General features: G+C 41.7%; 2 protein-coding genes across 9 annotated transcripts in view; both read left to right on the top strand.

The window, feature by feature from the left end:
- The window catches only part of atp11c (ATPase phospholipid transporting 11C (ATP11C blood group)), a 52,783-nt gene extending 49,954 nt beyond the window's left edge, over positions 1–2,829 (top strand). For all 8 annotated transcript variants that reach the window (XM_074648502.1, XM_074648501.1, XM_074648496.1 and 5 more), the window contains one exon: positions 134–2,829. In XM_074648502.1, coding sequence (XP_074504603.1) covers positions 134–184 — 51 coding nt within the window. In that variant the 3' untranslated portion in view covers positions 185–2,829. The remainder of the gene's footprint in view (positions 1–133) is intronic.
- Positions 2,830–3,059: 230 nt separating this feature from the next.
- mcf2a (MCF.2 cell line derived transforming sequence a) overlaps positions 3,060–17,145 on the top strand; it is a 28,659-nt gene continuing 14,573 nt past the window's right edge. The window contains exons 1-13 of the mRNA XM_074648505.1: positions 3,060–4,157; positions 10,501–10,569; positions 10,658–10,772; positions 11,108–11,198; positions 13,068–13,187; positions 13,595–13,711; positions 13,911–14,060; positions 14,201–14,316; positions 14,447–14,561; positions 15,548–15,667; positions 15,819–16,010; positions 16,094–16,285; positions 16,486–16,657. Of these exons, the coding sequence (XP_074504606.1) occupies positions 4,043–4,157; positions 10,501–10,569; positions 10,658–10,772; positions 11,108–11,198; positions 13,068–13,187; positions 13,595–13,711; positions 13,911–14,060; positions 14,201–14,316; positions 14,447–14,561; positions 15,548–15,667; positions 15,819–16,010; positions 16,094–16,285; positions 16,486–16,657 (1,684 nt within the window). The 5' untranslated portion in view covers positions 3,060–4,042. The remainder of the gene's footprint in view (positions 4,158–10,500; positions 10,570–10,657; positions 10,773–11,107; positions 11,199–13,067; positions 13,188–13,594; positions 13,712–13,910; positions 14,061–14,200; positions 14,317–14,446; positions 14,562–15,547; positions 15,668–15,818; positions 16,011–16,093; positions 16,286–16,485; positions 16,658–17,145) is intronic.

The raw sequence follows: 17,145 nt of genomic DNA, 5'->3' as shown, positions 1-17,145 counted from the left end.
GGCCAACAATCGCTTATTCTCTCGATTGATGATTTTTGGTGATTTCAAGGTGTCTCGTCCTCTTCTTCTTCTTGTGCACAAGCTCATAATGAAAACATTGAAGTAATATCTGTCTGCTTGTGTTTTTTTCCAGATCGCGGCTGTCACACCACTATCCTATAAGCACCTGATGGAGCGCGAGTGAAAGGCAGCAAGGACTTGCAACAACGAGCGTCTGCATCAGCCACTTTCAGGGTCCCGCACCAATCAGGTCCGAGCCGTCTGCCACCATGCCTGATCGAAGAAGAGGAGGAAAAAATAATAAGGAAAAGAGAGATGTGCTGACTTGGGGGGGAAGGGATGAAAAGGGGTTCAACAGTCTTTTGACTTGCGTCTCTGCTCCGTCCTTCAACAGCTCCTAACCCCCCGATGCATGCCTGCAGAGCAGTGCTCTGCATTATTTTTAAAAATATCTACTCAGATGACAGGCATGAGTTTTCTTTCTTTTACTTCTTCTTTTTTCTTTTTTTTTTTTTTAAATACTAGCTTACAAATGAATGCATACACGGCTGCCTTGTCAGTAGCTCTATCCAACTGCTGTGTTTTAACAAGCGGTTTGTAATAATATCCACTCCAAGAATGGTTCACCTGCATGAAAGAAGGCCCGAAAAGAACGCTTCACTCCACTGATCAGTCACTGTTTTTACATAATGATCTCTCCAGCGGTTACACTTTTGAGAGGTTATTCTACTTTACAGTTATTACGCTTTTCCAACGGTTATTCTTTAAATGGTTATATGTTTCAGAAAATGCACTCGCCCACGGGTCCAAATGGTTCAAGATGAAAAGTTACTGAGGGTGATATAGATATAGATAGATAGATTATATGATTGTTTCCAATGATGAATCTGCATTCTCTATTGAATACTAAGCTATGGGAGGAGTTAATGGAGGCCATATTACCACTCAATCCAAAAAGTGTGTGTGTGTGTAAGATTGAGAGATAGATTAGAGATGTGACGCAATGAAACATTGCTCAGAGCATGACCTAAATCTGCCAACCTCAGAGATAATTTAAGATGAGAAAATTAATATATGTACTGTATATATATATATATATATATATATAGCTTAGAGATGTGTGATAGCATCTGCTCAAAGCCAAAAAAGATTAACGTAATGTGATCCGAATCTGTCCACACTAGTGTGACCTGAAAGTGACAAGTCAGTGTGTATGTGTGTGTGTGTGTGTGTGTGTGTGTGTGTTACATACTGGATGAGAAAAGCCAGAAACGCCCGTGTGTCATGAAACCAGAATGACTTAAACCTCGTTGATGTAGTTCTCTAAGACATTTCCTGCACTATTAAGGAAGCTGGTTTCTTCATTGCAATAGATGGAGCACTGAGGAGCACACACACGCACACACACACACACACACACACACACACACACACATATCAGATAGACAAGAACAACTCACACACAATAACCACACGCGTTGTACACATAAATGCACACATGCACACATGCACTAAAGCCTAAATGAGGTATTTATGTTCATAACCCATTATCTAGTTTGCATAATTTGTCTCAGCTGAAGTTGGAGTGTAAAGAAAAATCAACTCCAGACCTGCAGCATAGTTAATGCCACTGTGAGGCTTCACGCTCCATCTCCTTCCTTCTGGTTTCGGTCAGATTTGCCGACCGACGGGATGACGGAGTGGTCAGTTTTGTTCCTTCATTTAACTTCTTGTGTGCTTCATACATTCCATTTAAACATGCCGTGATTTCAAACACTTTTTAGATACTGTTTCCGAGTATTGTGTTCTGTTTTTATTCCCACAAACATGTATTGTTTATTTGGCATATTTATTATTGAGTGTACTTTTACTCACAAATGTTATACTTTTATTGCATAAATCTTTGTGTTTTTATTTTTAATTGTGGAGAGTGGTCAGCTTTGTGCCAGTTGAGTTGCGTTACTCCAGCCCTGATGTGATTCTGTGCCAATCCTGTTTAATAGTCTTTGTCATACATGCAAAGACAGGCAGCCCCCCAAAAAAACACTCCCAATATGTCAGGTTATCTTAAATATTAATAAATAATAATCTCTCGGTATGGTGATTTATATATACTGACCCTGCTCAAACAATAACTCCAATACAGTACTTTCTAGTACTGGCCACTGACTGTAGCCTGACATATCTGATACAGTGCATCTGCAGAATGGCAGTCTTAATGCCAAATGGAGATTTAAAAAATTAAGTTGATTTGTTCTTAACAAACATTTACATGCCTTTCAGCGTCATTTTCTACTAAGACAGCTTGTTTTTCTGATGTTCTGAATATGAAGAAGGCTGTTCTTTACTCAGTGACTGCAGTGTGCCGGAGACACCGGATGTTAAGAGGAGAGGACACACTGAGGAGGGGCTGCCTGCTTTGTTAAAAAAAAAAAAAGAATAATTATAAAACCTTTAAGTGACATCAGAGATGCTATTTTCAGAGCTTAAAAATATCTTGGAATCTAACGTTTTGCCTGTCTAAATGAAAATTATAAAAGAATGGATTGTATTTTTAATGCAACCTTTTTCCAGCCACTTTTTTATAAGAAAATCAAAATGTTCAAAAAAAAAGCACGAGAGGCTCTGTTGTTGTGGACGCTGTCCCTGTCTGTGAGGGATGGAGGTGGACATCTTCAGGTCATGCAGCAGGGACTCCTCGCCCACCTCCAGCCCCTTTGGGTCTCCAGCCTCAACACTCCAAACCTCCAAGCTGAATGTACCTCTTTGAAACTAGTATGTTCAAAACCTGAAGATTTTCTGTAATAAAGCAGAATGTTTTGAAGATAAGCCAATGTCTTGTAGTGCTTTGTTAACACCGGCGGTTATGTAAGCAGGTTCTGTCTGATGTAAGGGTGTGTGTACGTGTGGGTGGCTATGTGTACGTGTGTGTACGTTTGACCACACTAAGCAGATGCTGTGCTGTAATGAGATGGCTGAGAGGATAAGCTGGATCAGCTGAGTGGCTGCGTTTTCAGGACGGCGTGCTGCTGCTCTCCCACTTCTCCGTGTGTGGCCTCACATCAAGAAAACATCAAGCACTGTGAGTCAGAAGTGGTTTACATACATTTATATGTCTGTTTTCTCCACTTTAGTCTCTCTACTGTTAATGAACACTCATTCATTCAGAGCAGTTGTGGGTTCAGCAGCAGGGAGTTGAGTTGAGAAAGGCTCTGTGTATCAGTATGTACACAATGACACCCTTTCATATTTGTTCTGTTTGAATGTGATTGTTGTGTATTAAAGGCTGTGCTACGCATGGGCCAAACTTGTTGGCTGAGGGTGTGGTAGATTTTCATTTTCTGTTTCACAATAGATCTATTCTCCACTGTGTGTGTGCATCTATATTATAGCAAAGCTGAGGAAAGTGGGGACATGAACACGGCAGCCAGACAATCCAGCCTACTGTAGTACAGTCAGCACTATACTGAAGGCATAGAAAGCTGCAACAGGGAGCACGAGGGAGTGTGAAGTGAGAGGAAAAGTTGGGAGGGAGCTGGCAGTGTGTCAGACTCTTGAGCTCTGCTCGGTGCAGAGCTGACGCACTAAGGCCCGGCGAGAGAGGAGGGGAGGGGAGGGGCGACAGAGACAGACAGCAGTGGCCAGATGGAGCCTAGTTTGTTTTGAAGTAGCTGCTGCTGAGAGCAGGACATTCTGCCGGCACTAGTGAGGGAAATAGCTCATTACACCCAGTCTGGACAGCCACACACCACTGTTTTCTGCTTATGTGGACAGATCTCCTGCTCTGTTGTAACTGTGCTGCTCAGTGTGGAGTCACTCTATGCAGCTCAAGGTCAGGAAGATCCAGCAGCAGCCTCAGGGATCTGTCCCTTCTGGATCTTGGGACCTGCAGAGGCAGGTCGGCACAAGTTCCCCTGTTGTAGCTCCCATCCTCGATTATAGGGACACTATGCAGGGCTGTAGGACTGTGAAGAGGATGTAAGGCCTGGACTACCATCGGCGTCTGTCCTCCCCGCCTGATCCTGTGTCGGAGACGAAGGGAATGGGCCCGGCCTCACTGCAGGAGGAGAGAGAGCCGGAGAAAGAGTCCAGGGGGGAGATGGAGGGCTACCGCTGCCTTCTGCAGGCCGGCTCCCAGCTGGAGAGCACTCTGCAGCGTGAGTACACATGATGCTGACTGTCCTCATTTAACTTCTGCTGCCCACTAGCAGGCTTTTGAATATAATCCTGTATCTGCCCTGAAACTATATCCCGTTAATACATTTGGCATTGTTGTTCTCTTTAGACTGAAACTTAAAAGCACTGTAGCAGAACGACATTTAGTTTGATTTACAGTGTTCATTTGTAACTTGTGAGAAGATGTACTGCACCCTGTATCTTAGGTTAGTCAGTATTATTGATGTGCCAGTTCCTGCAGCTTTGGGCCATTGCAGGGATTATGTCAGCTGTTTTAAGTCATCACAGTTGGATAGATATTTATCCATAGTGATAATTTGTAGCCTGAATATCTGTAGACTTTGGGTTGTGAATCAGTGGGACACTAATTGAAGAGAAATACATGCTGGTGATGTCAACTAACCCATTCGAAAGACAAAATAGGATGTTTACAAAGAACATAATGCAGCTTTCACTATTCAGGGTATGTTGTTGTGTCATGTATTGAACTACGAGGCTAATAAACTGTCAACTTTTTTTTTTTTTTATCCCAAAGCAGCAAATGAATTACAGAAAGGAACAATAATGTAATTAACTCAAGAAATTAATTTCCAAAAGACTGATGCAATTTTGAAAAGCATCAAAAGCCACATCACCATCATTATTTATCAGTCATCACTCTGAAGGTGCATCTTGCAAATGGAAAAAAAAAATTGGAGACCGAAGGTAAGATGATGGACAGAAATAGCACCTGATGTGATTGACGGCTCCACGGAGGAGGTTCCTCCGGAGGCTAATGGGATTACTTTGGGATCTTGGCAGCCTTGAGTTATTGTTTAATTGATGGGCCTCTGCCTCTTGATGTGTCCTGTGTACCTGGGCCGGGGTGTGTAGGTAACAGAGACAAGGCCACGCTGAGTTTCTATTTATACCAGCCAACGTTTTTTTTTTGTCTCTGTGTGAAATGCGAGCCTTGCTCTTTTAGTTTGTCCTAATCTGCTTACAGGGGATGCAGTGGTGAGCTAAAAACACACACACTGCTGTATGAAACAATAACCATAGATTCATCATTTACTTCATGATACATTATCCTTTATGTAGCTCACCTATTGCCTTCTCCCTTCTACACAGCAGTAGTGTGTGAGCCCTCTTTGGCTGTGAGCAGCTCCAGTAAACTAATACTCATGACCCAGGGCCTTATGACTGTGTTGTTAGGCAACACCCAATAGAAGACTATACTCCCCTGGGAGTACAATATAAATTTCCGTTTTTGTTGTTGTCCTGCATATCAGTTAAAGTCTGTGTAAAGCCATAAACAAGTATACCAGCTGGTACCATGAACAAAATCATTTTCTCTACGCTGACAGTAGTATGGGAAATACCACACCGTCTGATAATATGATGTGACGGAAAGCTGTGTGAATCATTATGAATCACCAAACGCTACAAAGGTTAACAGGCCATAGAGCAGTAAAAGCAAAATGTTCCTCTTTCCACAGCAACTTCAACTACACTCCAACTGTCCTCATGGATGCTAGACCTCAACTGATTTTTAGTCTACAGCTACTTCAATTTACTGCTGTCAATGCCTACATACTGGATTAACACACAATTATTCACAGTGCTCACACTTCAACTAAACTGGAAAAACAAAGTTTGGAAACTTGTGTTTGGTGGATTATTTCTCTGTTGTTACTATGCTAATGGTCATTGTATTTTACATGGTTGGAAAGCCCGTTTCTTTACCTTCGCAATGATGTCCAACTTGTAAGCATCATGCATTTGTGGGACATCATTGCGAAGGTAAATAAACAGGCTTTCCAACGATGTAAAATACAATGACCATTAGCATTGTAACAACAGAGAAATAATCCACCAAACACAAGTTTCCAAACTTTGTTTTTCCAGTATATTTCCAATACTTCAGTTTTAACTGAAATCCATCGCTTACTTGTGAAATGAATAAGTGTTTCAACTTCAATTTACACTTCAACTTCTTTAAAGGCTCTCTATACGATATTCAGAGCATTGATATAACAACAAACAGCTATCAGCAATGTAAAGATATAGAGGAGTAATGTCTACCTGAGCAGAGAATGAAGTCACTCTCCCTCTGTGTGTGGCTAGCTCACGGCCGCCGCTCTGCACTGCTCTCATACTGAGGTTACAGCTGATAACGCCGTCCCGACCGATGGCGTCATTGTGGAAGCATAGCACCCACCCTCTGGTACCCCCCTCCAGGTTAACACTGCTAGCTTTGACAGCACTTTTGCCGTTGTTTTCACTGTTAGCGCTTTTAGCACCGTTAGCTGCGAGCCGCTGGCTCAGCTGTCGCCATGTTGAGAGCCGTGCAGAAGCAATGGATATGCTCCCAATCTCGCTTTTAGCACCTTTAAGTGCCTCAAGTTAGACTGCAACTGCCACAATCACTTCTCACAGGCAAACAATTAACATTTAAAGACATTTTAACCTGTTTACCATGTTTGCTTCTGCAATATTCAGCATCAATAAGCACAGAATTTTCTTTATACAATTATGACTTTTGTAGTTTTCTCTTCAGCAGTATGATAGATACTAAACAATCTGATGAAATGATATGACAGAACTACAAAAACTAGCAGCCCATAGCATTGGAAAAGGAAAAATGTTCCTCCTTCCACAGCACAACATATTTTGATCTGTTAGTGTCAAATATAACTGCAAAAACTACCAAATGTCTTCTCACCAAATACCCACATTACTGTCATAGGGGCTGCTCAGCTAAAGATATGTGAAGCTATTGTCTAGGGTTTACTATCTAAGCCTTTCTGGCCTTAAACCAATCTAGTTTTCATGTATCCCAGCGGGGAGAATACACAATTTTCTTCTACCCCTTTCTATCAGAATGCAGCTACCCACCAGTCTAATCCCCTTAGCGCTGAAAGCTTTGTTTAGCAAAATATCTCATGACCTAAAAGCAGTGTGAGGCTAGGCCTCTGTGTACTATGAACATGTTTGTATGTGTATGAGGGGATTTCTTGCTCTGCAAGGGATTACATGTTTCCGCTTTTTGGGTCTCTACAAAATCTGAGAGTACTGTATGTGTACTCTCTACTCTTAAACTGGCCTCATGCTGTCATCCTGTGGGATTCACTTGGATTTACTGTACTTTGTGTGTAAGGTGTGGCGCTGTTCCATCAACTGGTCAGTCAGAAAAATGATATTGTTGTGCCTGTGAAAAGACCGATCTCTGTTCTGCACAGAATACTTTAGTTAATATTCAGACAGAAACAGTCTCAACATGTGCGGGTTTAATATCCCTTATGGTGACTATAAAATGTAGGCTATACACACCCATTTGATTCCTGAAACATGCCTCATTTTGTAGAGCTCTTTTCTCATCATTGTTAAAAAAAAGCCCAACATTGAAGCATACGATTCAAGGTTGTAAAAGAATAAAACGTGGAAAAAGTAGAAGGGGATGAAGGCTTTTTATAGGAGCTGTATGTAATGAAATCAGTGTAGATAGTTATCACTGTTTGGGCAACAGAGATAAGCTTTGTATGCAGACTGAAAGGATTGGTCTTGGAGTCTGGATCTGTTTGACTGGCATCAAATCTGTGTTTCCATCCACACTGGCAAACATTCTTCTTTCTGTGTGTGTAAGAGCAGAGGAGCAAACAGAGGTTATTTGACTTTCGCCAGTGCACACCGTCCTGCATGTCGCCTGGAAAGGTCATCACGCAGGCTCAAATAGAACCACAGCACTGCCTGCTTTGATTGCCTTTAACTGTTTCAAATGCGTGCGTATAAGTGAGTTATGTATGCTAAATAGTGCGTTACACTTTGTCTTTTTCCTTGTTTGACTGACAGACTACAAGGCATTTCATGTGGTGGTGTCCTTAAAAGGACTCAATCAGTGGTAGTTGCGCAGGGTGAAGAGAGAGGACAATATCTCCACAAGTTTATTAACAGCGTTGCAGTTTGCAGCACAGGCTGCCCTTCCTTTGATCAAACACAGTAGAGGTCCGCAGTGTGTGTGTGTGTGTGTGTGTGTGTGCTTATGTATCACTGTGTTTTAGATCTACTCTAATTATTTCTTTACTAGATTTTTTCATTGGCTTCTTATTTATGAGACGTTAAACTTACATAAACCCATGTGCTGTTCTACATCTCACTAGCTCACACATTGTTTTATATAAATAATTCACAGCATAATATGCCTGTATATTGCAGTTATCCCAATGGAAAATGGTTTTGACATGACATCTATTTGTTTACGACCTGTCTCAACTTCCTGAAGGTCTCGTGGCACAGCAGGGTATATAAATGGTTATATAATTATTCCAGTGTGACGGTAACTTTACCCTGCTTCAGTGTGTGCACTGTCCAGCCATTGGTCCAGCGCTTGGCTCAGCTCCTCTCTGTTACAGTTGCACATCAAATATTCAGCAGGTAGCAGCAAAGCTCATTACTCGTTGACAGCCTGACGGACTCTGTTACTGCATTCGACGCACGGAAAATAACACCTCTTTCTTTCGCCCTCTGTCATCTTTTTTTCTGACTCTGTGTTTTTCTACTTCCTCTTCTCCAATTCATTTTAATGTCTCTATCCATTATGGATGAGGAAATGATGAATTGTGAGCAAATTGACTGCCCTGTTGATCCGTTGCATTAACCACTGAACATTTGGTTTAGTGTGGTTTTGATAATTAGTGCCTCGATACTGTTTAATTATCATTCCTGTGTCTGTTAATAATTCTTGTTTGGAGAGGAAGCTGGAAAGTTATATTAAAGATTCCCTTACTCTGGAGAAGATCACCCTTTACATGCATTAAAGGGGACATATCACACTCATTTCCAAGTTCATACTTGTATTTTGTGTTTCTACTAGAACATGTTTACATGCTTTAATGTTAAAAAAACACATTATTTTTCTCATACTGTCTGTCTGAATATACCTATATTCACCCTCTGTCTGAAACGCTCCATTTTGGCACCTGTCTCTTTAAGACCCCCCTCGAGAAAAAGCCCAGTCTGCTCTGATTGGCTTGTGAGAAAAATAAGGTGCACCTTTGTAAAGGTAGTTCTCAACTGCACGTCATATAGGAATAATGTTTTCTGATCTAGGCAGCCCACAAAAAACTAACCGGGTCATCTTGTTTCACAGTTTGTGGGTTGGTAGGAACTCCAGATACCAAAATGTGTGTGCACAAGCACTGAAAAAGTGAGTTTTACATGATATATCCCCTTTAAACCTACTTTAGATGTAATGTTTGCATACAGTATGTAAACAGTCTCAACATGTCGGCATGTTTGCCTCCTTCACATGTGGCTGAATGATTCCTGGTGCACCAGTGGGCAGATGAAAGCCTCTTTTGAACTACATTAACTGCTCTATAAGAGACTCTGTGCATTTATTGGCCACTCAGACATGAATGCTAATGGCACCAAGCATGAGACACCACCCGGCCATCTGCCAGTAATCTTAACATCATTTCAGATGCTGTACAGTAAATGAGCTAATGCTTTTTTGTGATGTCATCGTCTAATTTGCACCAGATGCAGGATTTATATCTGCCACAGTATGCAGCATATATATACAGTATCTGCTGAGTATTGTGGAATGACATATAATAATAATAATAACTTTATGTATATAGCACTTTGAAAAAACAGACTTACAAAGTACTGTACATAAAACAAAACATAGCAATCAAAAAAGACATGGGGCAAAGAGACAAAGTGTCATGTAGCAAAGCAAGTAACACAGGGGCAATTATGAATATCAATACAAAAACAATAAAATAATAAAAAAAAAAAAACTACAATAAAAAGTTAGAACCAAATTAAACAAATATAAAAGCATCGAAATCAAGAATTAAAAGCAGCTCTGTAAAAGTGTGTTTTTGAGGTGTGATTTAAAATGAGGCACCGTTTCAGCACGCCTGATCTCCTCAGGCAGGTCGTTCCAAAGTCTAGTATCAGTTAAAGAAAGCACAAATTTCTGTTTTCAGATTAAAGCTGAAAGGTGAGAGACTCTGTCTTTAAATGGGATCACTTTCATGTCAAAACTTCAGCATCAATGTCTTCAGTGTGATCGTCACCCTGAAAAAGCCTTTGAAACATTATTTATGCCATTAAGTGACTTCATTAAAAGTCATGAAAAATGAACTCTTGGACTGGTGTTTTAGTGACTATGAAACTTGAAACTCACAAGTATTCTTTTATTATGTGGACATGACTGACATTGTTCAACTGATTATTTTTATTGAAGTAATATTTGGTTTATAGTGGAGACCCTCCAGTGTTTTCCAGTGCACATCAGTTCCCTCAAGCCTTTATAATGAGTGTATCTTCTTCCAGAGGTGACTGTCCCTGTCAGCTTGAAGGAGGTGGGAGGCTACATAGAGAAACAGGTGGCATACCTGTCAGGTGAGTCATCTTTAGTGACTACAGTGTCAACCACATGTAATGTAACATGTCTCAGAAAGCAATTGATTGCTTATATGTTTCTTCCCAGGGGGCCGTGGGGAAGACTCCAGCGTCATCATCACCCTCCCAGAGTGCTCTGCCTTCAGTGACATCCCAGAGGAAGCTTTAGCCAAAGTCTTTACATACCTCACTCTCATCCCTCGGTGCGTCCTCCTTCATTCTCTCCCTCTCTCTTTCTGCAGTGCACCAAAAGCCCTGCTATAGCTCTTGTATTCTGAGCACAGCTGGCCTTCACTGCTCCGTAGTGTCAGATGGCGTACTGATGCCCTCTATATGTCCTAACCTCACTTTCCCCAAGAGATTATAGGAAAGTTTATATTGAATCGTTCCAATGCAGTGAATTTTGAAAGATAAAGAACCAATGTATAAAGCACCTTTAAATAATCCTAAACTGGTTATCCTTTCTCATTTTCCTGTCTGATAGCTTTAAGACTGATTGACATTACAGATGTATACAATTGCCACATTCTTCTTGCAGAACGAGGCAACCCGGAGTCAAATTTATCATCATTTTAGACCGACGACTGGACACATGGGCCTCTATCAAAACTGCACTTGCCAGGATTGCAGTGAGTTTCATTTTTCATTTCATCAATGTGTCTAATCAATATTCCTACTAGACATCATGCATATAATAAATCAGAGCTGCAGTGAGGGGCTGTGTGCATAATAGGCTGCTGATTTATTTATGAGGCGCTGTCCATGGTGCTGAAACTGAGCAATACCTGGACAGCACCCATCACAAGTACAGTTTTTTTTTGCATACAATGAAAAGGGTTTTTTTCGGCTTGGTGTATAGTGGTGTGTAGTTTGACGAGAAGTGTAAACAATCTGCTTTGTACTGAATGTACCCATTGCATATTGCTGCAAATGAATGAGTAAGCAGAAACTGTGTGATGACGCGGTGATGATGATGAGGAGGAGGAAACATTGCAGTCAGCTCTGCCACCCTCCGTCTGAGAGGCAGCAGCAGCAGCAGCAGCAGCGCTGCGGCCGGACTCAGCTGCATATACCTTTTATAGCTTTTTCACTGGACGGGTTGGGAACTTACATATTTAACCGAGATGGCTTCAAACACCATGGCTGATTGCTTTTACCGGCGGGAAATGCCGAAGATCCGCCGGAGCCCGGTAACGAGCTGCTGCTTAGTTTGATTCACCGTGTTATGGAGAGTTTTGGGGTGAAGTTTTTTGGGCGGGCATGCAGGGTGAATGCGGCAGAGGCAGAGACAGAGACGCACCGGCTGGTTGTGTAGCACTGCGGTGCAGACAGAGACGCTCCTCTCTGCTTAGTCATGCTTAGACCGGTGGCTGTGTGTCTGTGGATCCGAAACAGAATGATGCATGTTTTAATGCATGTTTTTCCTGAAACCAGAAGCTGGAGTGATTGATCCCTTCGTGGTCGAGTCAGGACAAATGAATGTCAAGAAGTTGCGTCACATGCAAATGCATGCATTGGCGATATTTCAGGACAAAATGTTGCATATGAATCCTGCTGAAGGGGAATCTTTTTTTAGTAACCTGTGATGTAAATGTGCAAGTCCAAGATTTTTTTAAGCTATGTATAAAATATAAAATAATATATATATAAAAATATTAATATAATATAATAATTATTAATATATATAATATAATAGCTTAAAACAATCTTGGACTTGCACATTTACATCACAATTAACTAAAAAAGCATAAAATATATATATATATTTTTAACAATATGTCATGCTGCAGTAGTTATTTACAGTTCTCATCACCTGCAGTACTCCTATAGAGATCTACTGCTGTTATATAGCCTGTGCAGATGTATACGTTCCTACACAGTCAGTCAGGCAACGACCTCAAATGACCTAAAGATGAACTGCAGCATACCACATGTGTGTAAATGTTGAAGTGACTGAATCCATATTAGGCTGACAGTAATTGTCTGAGTGACAGAATGGTTGAGTCTCTCCTGTCAGATGTGGAGGATGAAAGCTTGTTAATACTCTTCTCAGCTCATATCTCTACCTGTGTATACAGGAGTTATAGTCTAGGCTGCACCTGGAGCTTAAATACAAACTATTTAGTATGCCAGAACATGATTTAGTACGTCCCAATACCTAGTTTATCAAATGCAGTACGTCAGAAAGTACCAAGATGTCCTACTACATCTGGTTGCATTTTGCAGTATGCAAACCACCATGTTTTTCTGTCTATTCGGACCCACAATCCTCTGCGCAGTGGATATATGAGCGTCAAAGTTTAAGTAGTAGACAAAGTAGTATGTCCCACTTGTATTCATACTGCATGTAACGGTACGTACTTTGCAAGGGCAGCTGCAGTATGCATTAAGGGGGAAAAAAAGAAAAAGTATTCGATATGGAACAGTTTTATACTGAATCCTCCTCCATACGCAGCATCATCATCAATATGACAGTGAACCTCTCTTCCCTCTTCAAGGCCTCCTTTCCCGGGAACCTCCACCTGGTCTTGGTGCTCCGACCCACCAGCTTCTTCCACCGCACTGTCACTGATATTGGCTTTCGCTTCAGCCAAGAGGACTTCATGCTCAAGATGCCAGTAAGGCAGCTCCTCCTCAGTTACCAAACATGTCCCACATCACAACAAGGTACACCTCGTTCTTATAACAAAATGTTCAGTGGTGGACACAGCCAAGAACACATGTTGATTTCAGCTATGAAATAGATATTATAGTAAAGCGAGTTATCCTAGGATGTTTCTAATATTTCAGGTAAACGGTAAAAATATCTGAAGTTTGTCATGCCATTTCCAACAACTGTACCACCGTACATGCCATTGGTTCTAATCACCGTTTAATGACCAATCACACCTCCTCCAGTATAGCAAAGAGATTTGCCCAAACTACATTAAAAGAAAATCAATTATATATTTCAAAAGCAGGAGGTAGTGATATCTAAAGTACAAAGTGTTCTTTGTGAGGTCTCAGATTTTGTCTGCACCTTTAGGTGGTGATGCTGAGCTCTGTCACAGACCTGCTGCGCTACATCGATGAAAACCAGCTGACTTCAGAGTTTGGAGGCACTTTGGATTATTGTCATAGCGACTGGATTGTTTTACGAACAGTAAGCTACTAATGAAACACACACTGGGAACAAACAATAAACAGTATCATTCTTCATCATACTTATTATCTGAGGTCTTGGTGCCTCGTTGCTGTCAGAAATCCACTAATGGCTTTGTATCTTTCAGGACATTGAGCCGCAGATTGTTCTCCTTTCACGAGTCTCTGTATTTGTTATTTGTTTTTTGCTTCCTCTACAGGCCATTGAAAGTTTTGCTGTCACAGTCAAAGACATTGCACAAATGCTACAGGGCTTTGGCACCGAGCTGGCAGAGACGGAGCTGTCTGATGAGGGGAAAACCATTGAGTATCTCCTTGAGTCTCATACTGACAAGTACAGGAAACTCAAGGTAAGGTTTCAACCACAATTCACCAAAATTATATTAATGTGTTGGGGGGTTTTTTTGTTGCAAAAAGACCTAGTAGTATTTTATAAAGTACTATTTTGAATGCTGCTCATTTATTATGTAAATTGTCCTGTGTTTGTCAGGATGCGATCCGGTCAGTGTCAAAGGAAGGTCGTCATCTTCTCGCAAGCCTGGAGACCTCCGGGAAGGAGGATGACTCCCAGTGGGATGTGAGGCTGGACTGGGAGACAGTACAGCGGTATGGATGCCCTCTTTGGTTCAAGACAATTCTCACATTTATAATCTTGTAGTCTTATTGCAAACCTCAAATACGTTACTGAGTGCTTTACAGTGAATGAGATCCGTGGCTAAGTCACTGTGTTTTTTAGGCTCCTTGCTCAGCTCAGAGACATGGAGTCCGCCTTCGATGGCTTCTTTGAGAAGCATCATCTGAAACTCCATCAGTACCTGCAGCTGCTCAGATATGAACAAAGCTTTCAGGAGGTACGGTTTACATATATTCATCATGTGTACATGTATGTATGTGTTTGTGCCCATATTTTCATACTTTTCCAGAGGAAAACCTCTTTTTAATTTTGGGTACATCTTGTGCAATCCTCAGGCTCAAGTTCTAATGTGGGTTGTAATGCCTCGAGGAGCCACCAGGTTGGCTTTTGTCAAGCTTGAGACCTTAAAGAAAGGGAGGATTTCAAAACCAAAGTGGGGGTCCTCCCCCAGAAAATAATTAGTTTCAGAGATTTTTTTTCCTGCATTCGTGTGACTTTAAAAGACTGAAAATAACAAAAAAATAAGTACACTGCAACATGTTAAACTTTCTCAGGAAAGAATGCAGAATAATTTTCCCCTCTAGCATAAACTAATATTCATCAGATATGATTAATTCTTTGCCCCTGCTTGAGTATTTCTTTCTCTTAGTACTTTCCACTTCTCCCTCCGTCTCTCACTCACTGAAGGCTATTTCAGATACAATGCAACAATGGTACCACTGCGCTCTGAAACCCATTATTTCAAATGGTTTGCGCCACGTCACAACAGTTTTTCGCTACGTCGAGCAACGCCCAACTTTGGCTGCTGCACGCTATGATGTGCGCTGAACCCAATGGCGAGCACAGCTCAAACATGAGCTCAAACTGCATTGTGTCGTGAGCATAGACTGCTCTCTTCCGCCGGGTAACTACATTTGGTGTAGCTCTATTGTCGTCCAGGTGGAAATAGTAGAGTTTATACACGCTTTACAGTGCCAGAAACAGGATGTGATAAAGAAAAGGGAAAAAAAAGTGGGAAAATTTGCCATAAATCGGGAGAAATACGGGAGAATTGTGACTCTGGGAGGAAACCGGGAAAGGGGATTGAAAAACGGGAGTCTCCCGGCAAAATCGGGAGGGTTTGCAAGTATGCTTTAGACTGGTGTTCTTTTCTTTCTTTCTCTTTAGTCTGTGTCTATCTGATGGTGTGTGTTATCTGTTTAGATGGAGCTATGTCTGGAGCATCTGGTGGGTCAGGAGAGGGAGCTGTCCATATCTGTCGACACTCTGGCTACAACAGAACAGGCTCTCAAAAGGTTGGACGGTCTGCAATCAAATGCACAGGTCAGTGTAACCAATATCTGCGAATAACAGCACTTACACATGTACACATGTACATATAGCTGGTCCCAGAGGAGCAGAAGGCCTCAGTGTTCACAGTGTGTCCAAAATAATTGACTCCTTCCTTCTTGTGTGTCTTTGTTTTCTCTATCAGGAGGTGATGTCTCGAGCTCAGATCATCATCCTTCACGGACACCAGCTATCAGCCGGTCACCACTATGCCATGGCTCTTATTATGCAGCGCTGCAACGAGCTCCGCCACTACTGTGATACACTCAATGCTGCTCTCAAGACCAAACAAACTCGTCTTCTGCAAACACACCAGCTGCTACTTTGTCTTGGACAGGTATTGAGACATGTGCATCCACACACACACATCAGAACACACAGACTTCTTTACAGTGATACACGTGTGTTCTCCAACTTCAGGCCCAAACTTGGTGCGATGATGGAGCGTATCTGCTGGCTAATCAGCTGGTAGATAAGTACCAGTCAAAGGAGGGGGCCCAGGCTGCTTTGAGGGACATTGAGAGGTTCCTGGAGGGGTCGCCGTCTATGTTGAGCTCAGGACCTGACATCCTGGCCATCGAGTACGAGGCTGTCATCACACCTCAGCTGCAGGTCACTGAACACAACAATACTTTATTTATTTTAAAATAATTTTTAGATTTATAGTTTTAAAACTACAGGTGTCAAGAATGCAATCACCTTGTTGCCATCATTTCTGTGTTTATTTGTTTCTCAGTATCATTTCCGGATTTTACATCACTATTGAATGTCCTACCTCTGTGTCCTTGTCTCTCTCTCTCTCTCTCATTTAGGCCCAGATAGGGAAAACGTTTGAGAAGCATGCAGCGGTGCAGCAGATGATCCAGAGCCGACAGGCTTGTCTGAGGAAGCTGGCTGATAAACATGTGCGACCGGTGCAACTGGTGGCCCCGAGGCCGGAAAACACACCACGCAACAAGTCCCCGCTCTTCTCCCCAAAACATGGTACACTACACACACAGACACAATCATATCTCAAAAGAAATTGTTGAAATAGAGATTGTGTCAGCTCATTCATACACATACTTGTAGAAAGAATGGGCCTCATGCAAGAACATTTTCGTATTCTTATCTTAACCTTCTCTTACTTTTTGTTTGTACCATGTACGAGTGTGCCACGTCAGATTTAGGAAATGCTCTTAACTTCAGATAACTGTGTAAATGACCTGCACGATGAATGCCATCTGTGTGTAAATGAACATGCATTCATGAGAATTGTGAATTAGCATAATTAAAGCCCCAATGTTAGCATGTAAGGCTGCGTATCCTGCCCCATGTATCTGTCTCTGCCAATATATCAACACGCTGTCTTCCAAGAGCCTGACATGCATCAAACAGAAGTAAATCAGCCATGATGTGCCTGGTTACACTTCCTGTTGACATTACTATATAATACAGAGACAAATTAATCTTCAATTAGTTCGTAATTTAAG

Source organism: Sebastes fasciatus, chromosome 10 (assembly GCF_043250625.1).
Source record: "Sebastes fasciatus isolate fSebFas1 chromosome 10, fSebFas1.pri, whole genome shotgun sequence".
Taxonomy (NCBI): domain Eukaryota; kingdom Metazoa; phylum Chordata; class Actinopteri; order Perciformes; family Sebastidae; genus Sebastes; species Sebastes fasciatus.
Note: the sequence above shows the minus strand (reverse complement) of the source record. Positions and strands in the feature narration are given on the sequence as shown.